Source organism: Nyctereutes procyonoides, unplaced genomic scaffold, assembly GCF_905146905.1.
Source record: "Nyctereutes procyonoides isolate TBG_1078 unplaced genomic scaffold, NYPRO_anot_genome, whole genome shotgun sequence".
Lineage (NCBI taxonomy): Eukaryota > Metazoa > Chordata > Mammalia > Carnivora > Canidae > Nyctereutes > Nyctereutes procyonoides.
Window position 1 is genome coordinate 1509095 of NW_026575129.1, and position 12932 is coordinate 1522026.

General features: G+C 39.8%; 2 protein-coding genes across 2 annotated transcripts in view; one reads left to right on the top strand and one right to left on the bottom strand.

The window, feature by feature from the left end:
- Positions 1-12932, top strand: part of IQGAP2 (IQ motif containing GTPase activating protein 2) — a 297908-nt gene that overhangs the window by 211328 nt on the left and 73648 nt on the right. The window lies entirely within an intron of this gene.
- F2RL2 (coagulation factor II thrombin receptor like 2) lies at positions 3560-10530 on the bottom strand. The gene is made up of 2 exons (XM_055342242.1): positions 10336-10530; positions 3560-6082 (listed from the first exon to the last, which is right to left on the bottom strand). Exons 1-2 carry the CDS (start codon positions 10397-10399, stop codon positions 5010-5012), a joined length of 1137 nt encoding a protein of 378 aa, XP_055198217.1. The 5' UTR covers positions 10400-10530; the 3' UTR covers positions 3560-5009.

Genomic DNA, 12932 nt, shown 5'->3' on the forward strand with positions numbered 1-12932 from the left:
TCCTTATCCTTAAGATGCTAAGAAACTGAGGCAGTGGGCAGTCTGGGTGCCTCAGCAGTTTAGCACCGTCTTCGGCCCAGGACATGGTCCTGGAGACCCAGGATCGAGTCCCACCCTTCATGGAGCCTGCTTCTCCCTCTGCCTGTCTCTCTCTCTCTCTCTCACTCTATCACTGTCTGTCTCTCATGAATAAATAAATGAAATTTTAAAAAAAAAGAAACTGAGGCAGTGAGCATTCTCATATACTATAGTTAAATAGCAGTGAGATGAGTATATGTCAAAACAAGTCCTGTATAGAGTGGTTCAGAGACAGTGGATTGTTGTAGACTAGAGTCTCAAGAGGAATGGTCATGGAGATAGAACAGGAGCTGTACCTGAAAGGGAAGGAGTTGCTGGTTAGGTGAGTAGAAAGCAGGATGGTGTAGGCAGGGAATAGGAGTGAGGAGTGTATGAGCATGGTGTGTTCTCCACATGGGAGGAGACTGACCTGGGTACCGACCCCTTAAAAAGAGAGGGTTTTTTCATCACTGCAGGGCTTAAACTGACCATGGGAGAAATTCTACAGACAGCCATTCTTGGAAGGGTACTGAAGGCAAAGTTGATGACTTGGTCTCTGACAGTGGAAGTGATGCTACGTGGGACCTACCCACTTGTAGCTATCATGTTGCCAGGTGCAAGCCAAACCTCAAAGAGGTGGATGTTTCCTCTGTATAGGTCTTCACAACCCAGAGACAGTCTCATCTGAAACATGAAAAATATATTTTCCTAGAGCAAACATTTATTGAGTACCTGCTATTTGCCATTCATGATATTAAATACTTGTATGCATATTATCTCATATAGTTTTCATAATAATCCATAACAACCATATGAGTGATGTCTTTATTATCATCTTACAGATAATGGAATTTAGACTAAATAATTTGTCCAAAGCTATCCAAGAAGTAATTAGTTCTACAACCATGCCCTGGTGTGTCTGATTCAGAAACATATGTTATTGTGCATGGAGGCAGATGGAAAGGATGCTTATTGAACCATTTTAATAGCAAAAGACCCAAAACAATATAAATATTCATCAAGAGGGGGCCAGTTAAGTAAATTGCATTATATTCTTATAGTGAAATACTCTGCAGTCATTAAAAAGAATAAGTGAATTGGGACGCCTAGGTGGCCCAGCAGTGGAGCATCGTCTGCCTTTGGCACAGGGCATGATCCTGGGGAAAGGTGAAAGGGGCAGAAGAAGAGGGAGAAAGAGAGAATCCCAAGCAGAGTCTACACTGAGCACCAAGCCTCATGTAGGGCTCGATCTCATGACCCCAAGATCCTGACCTGAGCCAAAACCAAGGTTGGGTGCTTAACCAACTGAGCCACCCAGGTGCCCCTTTACATTTTTTTAAATGACAAAGACAAAAGAAATCCTAATTTAAAAATCCAGGTGAAGGGGCACCTGGGTGGCTCAGTGGTTGAGCATCTGCCTTTGGCTCAACACATGGTCCTGGAGTTCCAAGATTGAGTCCCACATTGGGCTCCCTGCATGGAGCCTGCTTCTCCCTCTGCGTATGTCTCTGCCTCTGTGTGTGTGTGTGTGTGTGTCTCATGAATAAATAAATAAATTTGAAAAAAAATGGGAGAATCTATATTGGACAATCTTCAGTATATATCTTCAGTATATATATATATATATATATATGTGTGTGTGTGTGTGTGTGTGTGTGTGTGTGTGTTAAAAAAACATGTTTCTTCATGCCTCAGAAATGAGATATACACTGATGGTAAGCATATGCTTGTATGTGCATAAAATATTTCTAGAAGAAAACACCTTCTAGAAAGTGACCTAGGAAGCTGGTTTACATGGGAGACTTTTTTTTTAAGATTTTATTTTAAATTATCTCCATAGCCAACATGGGGCTCGAACTTACAACCATGAGATCAAGAGTCACATGCTCTACCAACTGAACCAGCCAGGTGCCCTGGGAGACTTCATTTTTACTCCATTGTTATGCTGTTTGGATTTCATTTTTTATAGAGTGCATATATTACATCCTGAATGTTTCTAAACTTAAAAAACAAAACAAAAAGCAGTGTAAACAACTCAAAAATGCTGTTTCCCCCCATAATTTAGTTTGAAATAGGACCTACCAGCCCAGTCAAGGTGTTCCATTCAAAGCAGCCAACTTCCATGTAAGTTATTAGAAATATTTTGTCATGGAACGCGTAGGTGGCTCAGGGGTTGAGTGTCTACCTTTGGATCAGGTCATGATCCTGAGGTCCTGGGATCAAGTCCCGCATCAGGCTCCCTGTGAAGAAAAAAATTATATTATTTGTATTGTCTGTATAAAGTTTGTGTGAAAGTATACAGCTGTTAAAGATCACAATGGGAAGGAGCCTCGGTGCCCATCGAAAGATGAATGGATAAAGAAGATGTGGTCTATGTATACAATGGAATATTCCTCAGCCATTAGGAACGACAAATACCCACTATTTGCTTCGACATGGAGGGACCTGGAGGGTATTATGCTGAGTGAAATAAGTCAATCAGAAAAGGACAAACATTATATGTTCTCATTCATTTGGGGAATATAAAAGTTAGTGAAAAGGAGTAAAGGGAAAGGAGAGAAAATGAGTGAAAATATCAGTGAGGGTGACAAAACATGAGGCACACCTAACTCTGGGAAATGAACAAGGGGTAGTGGAAGGGGAAGTGGGCAGGGGGTGGGGGTGACTAGGTGATGGGCACTAAGGGGGGCACTTGGCGGGATGAGCACTGGGTGTTATGCTATATGTTGGCAAATTGAACTCCAATAAGAAAATTTTTTTAAAAATCACAATGGATAGGGACTGCATGGAACTTATAGCCAGGTTTAAGAAAAACTGAGGACAATGATGTAAGTTGTTGAGAATTCTTGATCCTTGTTAACAGTATTTCAAGTGGAACCTTCCTGGGCACCAAATTCCTTTTGTCTCATGGAGAAAAGTTGGGTAATGGGCATGTTAGCACATACTTAGTAGAAATCACATTTTCTATGTTCACTAGAGGTAGTAAATTCTGAGCTATTTTAAAATCAAAGACTTTCCTTGAGAATTTATGAATTAGACCTATAAAAAGTTTGGTTTTACTACTTGTATATTTCATGTGTAAGAGATGTGTGCTTTTAACAAGTCAGTATTGCTGCATTTTTCCCCCTGTGTGGAACTGTATTACACTTGATGACTTTATTTGCAGAAACCAATTCCTTTCATTGAAGTTTCATCATGTTAAAATTTATTATAGATTTCTTTTTCTTTCTAAAAGATTTTTTTTTAATTTGAAGTAATCTCTACACTCAACATACCTCTATAACCAACAGGAGACTCAGATTCACAACCCAGGGATCAAGAGTCTCATGCTCAACCTACTGAGCCAGCCAGGCACCCTTAGGTTTCTTTTTCTTGATCACTGTAGTGTTTAACTGATTTTTTTTCTTCATGTAACCACATACCTACTGTAAAAAATCTTCATGTGTGTGGTTTTTGAACCACACCTAAATCCAATGAAATAGGAAACTGCACAATAAAAACATGCATTTAAAATTCTTTATTGTTTTGGTAATTATTACAAAGTATATAAAGTATATAGTCTATGCACATTCCCATAAACTTGAACATTTATGTCAACAGTCCTTCATACCCTTAACCACATTATCCCATCTTCTATCTAATCCCTAAAGTGAAAGAAATGTCATTGACTTACAGGAATATACTAGGCATTTATAACATACTATTTCCCCATGAAAAACTACATATGAGGAAAAAATATTGAAGGTATTATTTTAGACTTCTAAATGACTTCATGAATGTGTTCTAGTTTAGCTTATTTTTTTTACACGCCCAACTAAAAATGATGTCCCACGTCATACAGAGTACCTTGCCTTCTCAGTAAGAATTGAATGAGCTCTCAGATGCTTAGATGTTTTGGAATTTCATTTGTTCACTCAGCAGCGTGATATACAAAGCATGGGTCTGGACTCCACAGACCCCGAGAAGACTTGGGTCTACAAGAAGCTAAAGAAGGAAGAGGATGAGCCCCTTCTTTACATGGTGCTTAATAAGTGTTAATGAAATTAATATCTGCATGTAAAGAAACTACATCTAAGTGTCAGAATAAAAATACAAGAAAGGGAGATGAGAAAAAGGAACTCCTAGTTTGACAGCCAGAAGAACAGTCCTTCAAAGGCTTTAAGAGATGAAAATAATTAAGGCAAACATGTTAAAAATAGCTTTACAGTTAGAGGCAAGAGCAAAGAGCAGAGAAATCAGGATTACAGCAAAGCAAGAAGTTTGGCTAGTGCCATCTTGGCAGGCAAGGTTTGTTGGGAAGCAAAGTTGGAAAGTTATTCCTGAATGCCAAGCAATAGATTTATAGTTTATCCCAATGCAGTGGACAGTCAGTGGCAGTTTTTGAACTGGGGATTTTGAAGGATGTGCTCAGTCTGCTCTCTGAAGAAGATTGCTCTGGCAGTGGCCGATGAAATGGAGGGTAGGCTGGCAGTGAAGAGAATGGCAAGAAGGCAATAGTGGGACTAAGATGATGGACCCCAGTGATAAAAATCCTTCAGAGTGAGCTGGCGAGGCAGCCACCAGCAATGAGTGTCAAAGGAGACAGAAGAACTAAAAATGATGCCAGATATTGAAAACAGATCTTAGCTTCTCCCTGTGCTTCATCCTATTCCACCTCCTCCGCCAAGACATCTAGAGTAGAAACCTCATGAAGCGGGGAAGACAGAGACCTAAAGAGCATGAAGTACCAGTCAGGCGAGTGTGTCAGTTGACCTAAGGAAAATGGTGATATGTTTTCTCCTGTAGTGACATCCTTAAAACACTTTCAAAGTATTAATGTAAAATAATGCTTTTATAGTGTTTTATTCTGCAGCAATATTTCTTAGGAGCTGAAAAATGGAGCTGCAGGATCGAACCCCTTGCCCTAGGCATATGTTATCCCAAGAAAGTATGTTTTCAGAGAGCCTTCATTACTAAGATGATTTCACCATTGTAAGATAAACGGTGGAGTGATCTATGATTTTTGACATTAGAAAATAAAGGAGTGGATCTAGGCAACTATTTAGGCTCCCAAGGCACAAAGCTATGAGATAGATAAAATATAAGCCATCAGTGTCGTTGTAGTAGTAGTTGGCATGGTGAATAATAAGTATAATATTGCTTGGAGCAAAGCAAATGGTAAAAATCACAAGAACAAGGAGACTCGCCTTAACATAGCACAGCCATCTGTCATCATATGCATTAAGTGTCTGAATGATGGCTGTATAGCAGTAGATAATGACCACAAAGGGAATTAAGAATCCAAAGAATGCCAAGGAGATGAAGTAGTAGAGTTGGAAGGGAGACGAGGACTCGCATGTGTTGTGGACATCATGGCAGGTTTTGATGTCTTGCTGGACAAGATAATACTCTTGCTTCAGGATGAAGAATGGCAGCATGTATAAGAAAACTGTTGCCCACACAAATCCACACGTTAGGAAGGCATAGTAACGCTTGGGCAGCACTCGGTAAGTAAAAGGATGGACAATGGCTAGGTAGCGGCTGATACTAATGCAGGCGAGGAGCAGAATGGAGCAATACATGTTGCCATAGAAGATGACTGTGGTGGCCCGGCACATGACTTCTCCAAATACCCAGTTGTTCCCATTGAGGTGATAAGCTATCTTAAAGGGCAGTGTGACACAAAAAAGAAAGTCTGCAATGGCCAAGTTGGTGTAGAAGATGGTCATACAGATGGATCTGGTCCTGAAGAAGAGCCTCCACAGGGTCACCACATTGGCTGGCACACCTACGACAAACACCAGGATGTAGATGGCAGGTATCAGTTTGGTACTTAAGGAGCTTCTCAGGTACCCCATGGTAGCATTATTCACCTGAAGATTTGAAACACTTTCTTCGGGACACTTGAATTTTATAGTTGTGGTAGTTCCTGTCCAGCCTTCTATGGCAGAAAGGGGGAACTCTTCAAAAGAATTTGAGGGAGCCCCTCGGAAGGTCTTGATAGGTAAGGTCGGTTCTGCCAAGTTGTGTATGTCATTTTCCATGCCTGCAATTGAGAAGACGTATTAACATGGATCATTGCTGGGCCCATAGCTATGGTTCAGGAGATAGGAAAACTAAGTCTTAGGCTGCATAATTTCTGTAGTTTTAGAATTGAGTATCATTTTCATTTTTAAAAATCACTATAAATCAGGTACGGGAATGCATTTAGTATGTATCATATGCCCCAGCACTGTGATAGCCCATGCAGGAACAAAAACCAGAAGGCAACTCCTTGAGTGTAGGAAGTTTATAATGCTGCCAGAGGAAACAGCAACAGCACATCAGACCTCCACAGGCCAATGTCATATTCACTATAAGTCGTACAGGTATTCAGACAGTGGTAAAAAGATTTAAAAGTTTAAGCAGAATATCAAGGAAAAAATGAATGTGAGCAAAGATGAGTGAGGCTCCTAAAGAGAAGGAAATTAATAGATGAGTAAGAATCTGGTAGGTGATATCTGGACAGAGACATAGAATAGGCTGGTATGGGATGTGGGAATGTCAGATAATTCAAATGTTTATTGCATACTAATATGCCAGTGATAGAGTTTTAAATAAACTCTATGGCCTGTCTTCAACTGTCAGACTAGTGGAGAAGATGCACAAAATCTTGCTGTCAGATGCTCTTAAGGCACACCTGAGAAGTGAAAGAGGAGGTTACAGCTAAATCTCTGAAGGGCCTCTAAACTACACTAAGAAGTGATGGCCCATTCCTAGATGCTGGGGTTATGCACAGACAAAATTGTGAATAGAGGCATAGCCAATATGGTAGACAGTATGATGGGCCCCCAAGATTCCTCCTGCTATAGCCTGGAACCTTTGAATATGTTATTTTATATGACAAAAGGGACTTTACAGATGTGATTTAGGATCTTCAGATGGCATGAGTATCCTGGATTGGCTGAGTGGGCCAGATGTAATCATAAGACTCCTTATAAGAGGGAAGCAAGAGAGTCATTGTCAAATATTTAAAGATGATGTGCTGCTGGCTTTGACGATGAAAGAAGGAGCCATAAATGAAGGAATGCGTGTGACTTCTAGAAGCTGAAGAAGGCAAGAAAATAGATTCTCTCCTCAAGCCTCCAGAATGAACACAGCCTTGCTGACACCTTGATTTCAGGACTGCTGGCCCCCAGAAATATAACTTGTATTGTTTTAAGCCACTAAGTTTGTGGTAATTTGTTCTAGCAGCAATAACATGCTAATATAACCCTGATTTGATTTACATTTAAGATGACTTCGGTGACAGTGTAGAAAACAGATGGAAAAGGTAAGAAATTAGAGGGAAGGAGGACTGAGTTGGAGCCTACTGTAGTCATTCAAACTCAGGGTGGACAGTAACAAATTAGAGGAATGGCAGTAGAAAAGCAAAGATGAACACTTGGAACTGATGGTGGCTCCAAGGAACTTGGCATCCAGTGGGCTCCAGTGGCAATGAGGGAGAGGCAGGAAGCAAAAATGACTTGGAAGTTTCTGCTTTAGAAGATGTTGGGGAAGGGGATGGGACAGGGACAAAAGTAGAGGAGACAAAGGAAGAAAAATGAGAAGATGGAAATAGAGAATGTAGTCAAATAACATCATAACATTGTATGGGTGACAAATGATAATCACACCATACAATGCGTAGGACTGTTGAATCACTGTGTTGTTCACTTGAAACCAGTGAAACCAAAGTCAACTATACTTCAATTTAAAAAACTAAAGAAAGGGGATCCCTGGGTGGCGCAGCGGTTTAGTGCCTGCCTTTGGCCCAGGACGCGATCCTGGAGGCCCGGGATCGAATCCCACGTCGGGCTCCCAATGCATGGAGCCTGCTTCTCCCTCTGCCTATGTCTCTGCCTCTCTCTCTCTCTCTCTGTGACTATCATAAATAAATAAAAATTTAAAAAAAACTAAAGAAAAAAATTGGAAATGGAACAAAAAGGAATAGAGACATAACATTATTCTATGTCCTATAAATGGTGGGCATTGGTTGGCAGGCTAATTTTAATAATCCTAATACAAGAGCAGTTTCAAAAGCACAATAGACCTTAATACTCAAACCTAATTCTCATTATATTATTCTTCCATAAATTAGTCTTTGATATGTACAGAAAGTAGATCCTCTGAAATTTCTGAGATAGACCTTGATGCTGAATACAAACGTCATACGAATTTAAAAATGCCATTGCTCTGCCAGTTAGGTCTTTTCATATGACCTCTGAATTCTTACATGTTGAATACTTGGGGTTAGTGATGAGTAAGGTGGTTCCCATTTAAAGCCAGTTTCTCTTCCTGCTTTAATCTCTAGCAGTTCGCCCCCAGGTGAAATTGAAGCCTTCCTCATAACCCTGAGATTGCACAAACAGAATTCAGTGTATAAAACAGTGTTGCCTGAACAAGTAGGGACAGGGAATTGGTCAGGTGTCATTTAAGGGAAGATAGACTAAGGAAAAAAAAATCTGAATAGTGTTCTTCTGTGCCTGTGATCTTTGAAAGTGTGTGGCATGTCACTTGAGTTCAGCCACACGAATCCTTTCTCGGGTTTGCATTTTGGAAAATGCTTAAATTTGACATCACCCATAGAGAAGTGCCTTGGAAAGTAGGCACAAAGCTGGAAGACAGTGGCTGGGGAACATGGTGTACGAGATATTTCCTTTCAAGATCTGATAAGAGAGTTGTTGATACGAAGTGTTTGTTAGTTTTCAGAAAATTCCTGTGGTTGAGCAAGACATGGTGCCTAAAAGCATGGTAAACAGTGACTCTGTGAAAAAGTCTTGATTCTTTTTTCCATGAGAATTCCAGATATGGTTCAGTGTGAACAAGTCTTTTATTCCTTAGAGAGTAGTGTGACTTAATAGTCCTCACTGTTAAATTTTACATAGTTTTTAAAAATTTCATTTTAATACATTTCTTTCATTTCTTAATACAGGCTTATATTTGGCATAATGTTTCTGAAATGTTTTTAACTTGGGATAAGGCCTTAGACAGAGGACCAGACTTCACCCTCTAGATGATGGGTTCTTCGCTCACATTTCTCCCACCCTACAGAAGAAAGCACATGCACTGCCCATTCCTTTGTCACCTTTAAATGACCCCTGTTCACCTCTACGAACCACCAGAACCACCAACGTCTTGCAGGAACCGCCACCAACATCTTGCAGGAACCCCCTTCACAAACTTTTCTTTTCCTTTTCTGCTGTCTTTGGGTTCATTTACAGCCAGAAGGAACAGTTAGTTATCCTATTCACGAATCTCACATGTGCTCTTGCCCTTAGTGGGTTTTCTTAGCGCTTCCCTACAACCACCTTGGTGATTGAAGCAACATTCTTTATGGAGGTTTGGTTTTGTTACATTTTTATTTATTCTACTTCATCATCTTCTCTCACCCCAGTTCTCCCGCTCCTAACAACATTGGCTGGAAAACAACCTGATAGTAAAAGAATTATGGGTAGATCTATGACAAACTGGTTTGTTTTGGAGTAAGCAGGAGGCTGACATTGTGTTGAGTAGAAGAGGAAATAAGTTAAGAGTTGAATAAAAGTATTTGGGAGATATCATTTCTAAAACTAAAAAATCTTGTGAATGTAGGGAAGACTCCATGATAAAACAAAGTCAAAAAAAAAAAAGGTATGTCATTAAGAAACATTGACTTGTCAGCCTTACTCATTCTAAAGAAAGACCACTCATTCTTTCTGGGAATATTTATGTTTCTCTCATTTTGCTTCAAGAGAATGTATAAACATAGGATTTTTTTAAATATCTGGAAAAGGTACTATTTTTGCTGAATCAGAGGAAATTCTTAGAAAATCAGAATCTTCTCACAAAGAAATTTGATTCTTAATTCTAGAGATCTAAAATCTTGACCGTGCCACAAATTTTTAAATCTAAGCAGAAAGGACTAGTCTTTGATAAAATGTGAATAGAGTAAACAAGCCATAGCTATCCACTTCCATGATGCTACCTTTTCTTTTTAAGGTTTTATTTATTTATTCACGAGAGACACAGAGGCAGAGACTCAGGCAGAGGGAGAAGCAGGTTCCCTGTGGGGAGCCCGATGCGGGACTCGATCCCGGGCCTCCGGGATCACGCCCTGGGCCAAAGACAGATACTCAACTGCTGAGCCACCCAGGCACCCCTGATGCTACCTTTTAATAACAAACATTAAAGTGTGCCTTTTGGGTTGCAGATTGCGTGACACCCAAAGAAAATTGGATGCAGTTCATTCTCGTTACACAAACCAGCACCCCCAACACACCCCATGAGAAAAGAGCTTACCGCTTTGACAAAAAGTGAGTGACAGAAGCATCAGTCCAGCAGCTACAAAGATGAGGGCTTTCATCTTGGTGACCTGAATCCCGTTTCCCAAACGTTATTAAATGTATAAACTAGGGAGTCCGGCTGCACATCAGTTTCTTGTGTTAACAGCAAATGGAAACATCGTTCTCTCCTTAGAATGTGCTGTCCTGTGCTCTGCAGGCTGGGAAGCTTGCCCGGGTCCTCTGGAGGGAAAGGGTGTGACAGGACTCGTTGCAGTGCGCATGACTCAGGCTGAGCCTCTGAACACATTACTTTATCCCTGGAGAAAATCCTTTAACTCTTACCCACCCCTAATAATCTGTTCTGAGTAGATGCTGGAAGGTAATAGACAGTCCTTTACAGAAGTAAGCTGATGATGGATGTTGAGTAGCAGTTAGTTTTGACTCTGTCACCTATCTCATTTTTATGCATTTAAAAAACACTGTTCCAGGGGGTAATTTCTACTCAGTAATGAAGCTGTCAGAAATTATCCTTTCCTTATCCTTCCAGCTCTTTCGAATCTTAATGCTTAAACTCATTACATAATTATAAATCAAATGAATCGTGAAAAGCAAGAATTTTTTAGGAAGTGAAATTTAAGAGCTTGATTACTTTGAAAATTCTCCATCAGTGTCACATAGGTCTGAATTTGTCATTACTCCTTGGCCAGATTTGGTTTTATGGTGTTTTGTTTTGCCATAACTCAGCACACTCTGAGCTGTTGGTTAGTTAACTCTATAGGATCAGGCAAGGGCGGCAGCAGGCGAGGGGAGAGGGGTGGCGGGTGGAGGCGGTGTTAAATAATACTTGGTTAAACTGAAATCATGATACAGCATTGAATGCAGAGGACTCTGTTTATTCCATGGTTGTTGGTGAGGTCTATAATGAGCTTTTTTTTTTTAATTGTGGCAAAATATGTGTAACATACAATTTACTATCTTAATCATTATTAAATGTACAACTCAGTAGTGTTTAGTACGATCATGTTGTTGCGCAACATATTAGCTTTTATGAGTAGTTATTTCCTGGAGGATATGATTTAACATGTAGTAAAAAGAGAAAAAAAAAAGAACTGCATTGTAACAGATTTTTCTGTAATTAACACAACTTAAGGTTAAACCCTAAGCCAAACAATCCAACAGCATTTTGCATATAAAATGTAGCAAGAATCAGAAAATACAGGTTTCACATGAGACTTACAGGCTATGGGATAAGCCAGGAAGGAGTTGATCTGTGTAAACTTTTCACACTTGATTAAATTTCATCACACCAAGAGTTTTACAATCAAAACTCAGTGTCTAAGAGCACTCCAGTAGCTCAGTGGTTGAGTGTCTGCCTTTGGCTCACTCAGGTCATGATCCTGGGGTCCTGGAATCAAGTCCTGCATCAGGCATCTCACAGAGAGCCTGCTTGTCCCTCTGCCTATGTCTCTGCCTCTCTCTGTGTGTCTCTCATGAATGAATGAATGAATAAATAAATAAATAAATAAATAAATAAATAAATAAATATAAATAAATAAATAAAATCCTTTTAACAAAATTCAGCATCTAATATTTTAGCTACATAATATATGATAACAGAAGCTGAGATTGAAAGCTATTTTATTGTGGAAATAATAACCAAAATGCCACAGAATATTGAAAAGCGTACTTTTTTGTATAATTAAAATTGTCTAGGACTCATCAAAATTCAGGAATTTATGACTTAATTTACAGATGACCTAGCTTCTCTTTACTGAATCCATTTGTAGCTCATACATTGAATCTGGCTCTTAAGCTAGAGATGGAGCCCTGACCATCCTATAAATACAGTTCCAGTCTTTTGGTAAACAATGTAAAAAGGAGACATTAAACTGGTAGTGTTTGGTTTTCACTCCTGGTTTTGTATTTAACTCTAGCATCCTTTAGTGTAATGAGTCATGATTTAAACTGTTGACTTAAATTCATTTGATTTGTCAAGTTTCTCTTTGGTTTGCTGTATAAAACAGATTCTTTAAGCTTTTAAGTGGGACTGTAACTTCCCTCTCATCTGGGCAAAAGTTTGTATGGTGCTTCTTCTACGGTGATAAGTTACAAAGGAATTTGGTAAATAGTCTTCAAAAAACTGAGACAGATGTAAATGAACTTGTATGGAATGTAGTTTTTAGGCTGTACTTGGGAGGAGTGTTTAGGTTCTCTTTGACCCTGGAAACAGAAAAAAAGAGCTCCTTCTCCCCTGTCTCATCAGTCTTCCTCTAGTCTTCAACTTCCGATCTTCCTGATTGAATCCTTCCCATCCATTCTCTTAAGAAATGGAGACTCTCGCTCACAGGTGACAGTTCCCATGTGGCAGATCTAGCTAGAGATGATTGCGGAAGCAGGTGCCAAGCCCTCCACAATGGTCTCCATTTGCCCAAGATGTTACAGGATGAAATAATAGGTTCTTTGTCTCATTTTCAGAGTGCTTTCCACATACATTATTTCAAGTTAGTCTCTGAGGGGAATAGTATTGAAGCCTGCTGGAGGAGCTGGTGAATGTTCTTTCTCCTTCCTGCAACCCATCCATCCATCCATCCCTCATGAGTCCAAAATGATGGA

What these genes read in the sequence shown, in the direction of transcription:
- F2RL2 (XM_055342242.1), bottom strand. Translation starts at nt 10,399, where the DNA reads ATGAAAGCCCTCATCTTTGTAGCTGCTGGACTGATGCTTCTGTCACTC. An exon ending in ACTCACTTTTTGTCAAAGCG is followed by an intron (nt 6,083 to 10,335) that starts GTAAGCTCTTTT and finishes TCTCAATTGCAG; the next exon opens with GCATGGAAAATGACATACAC.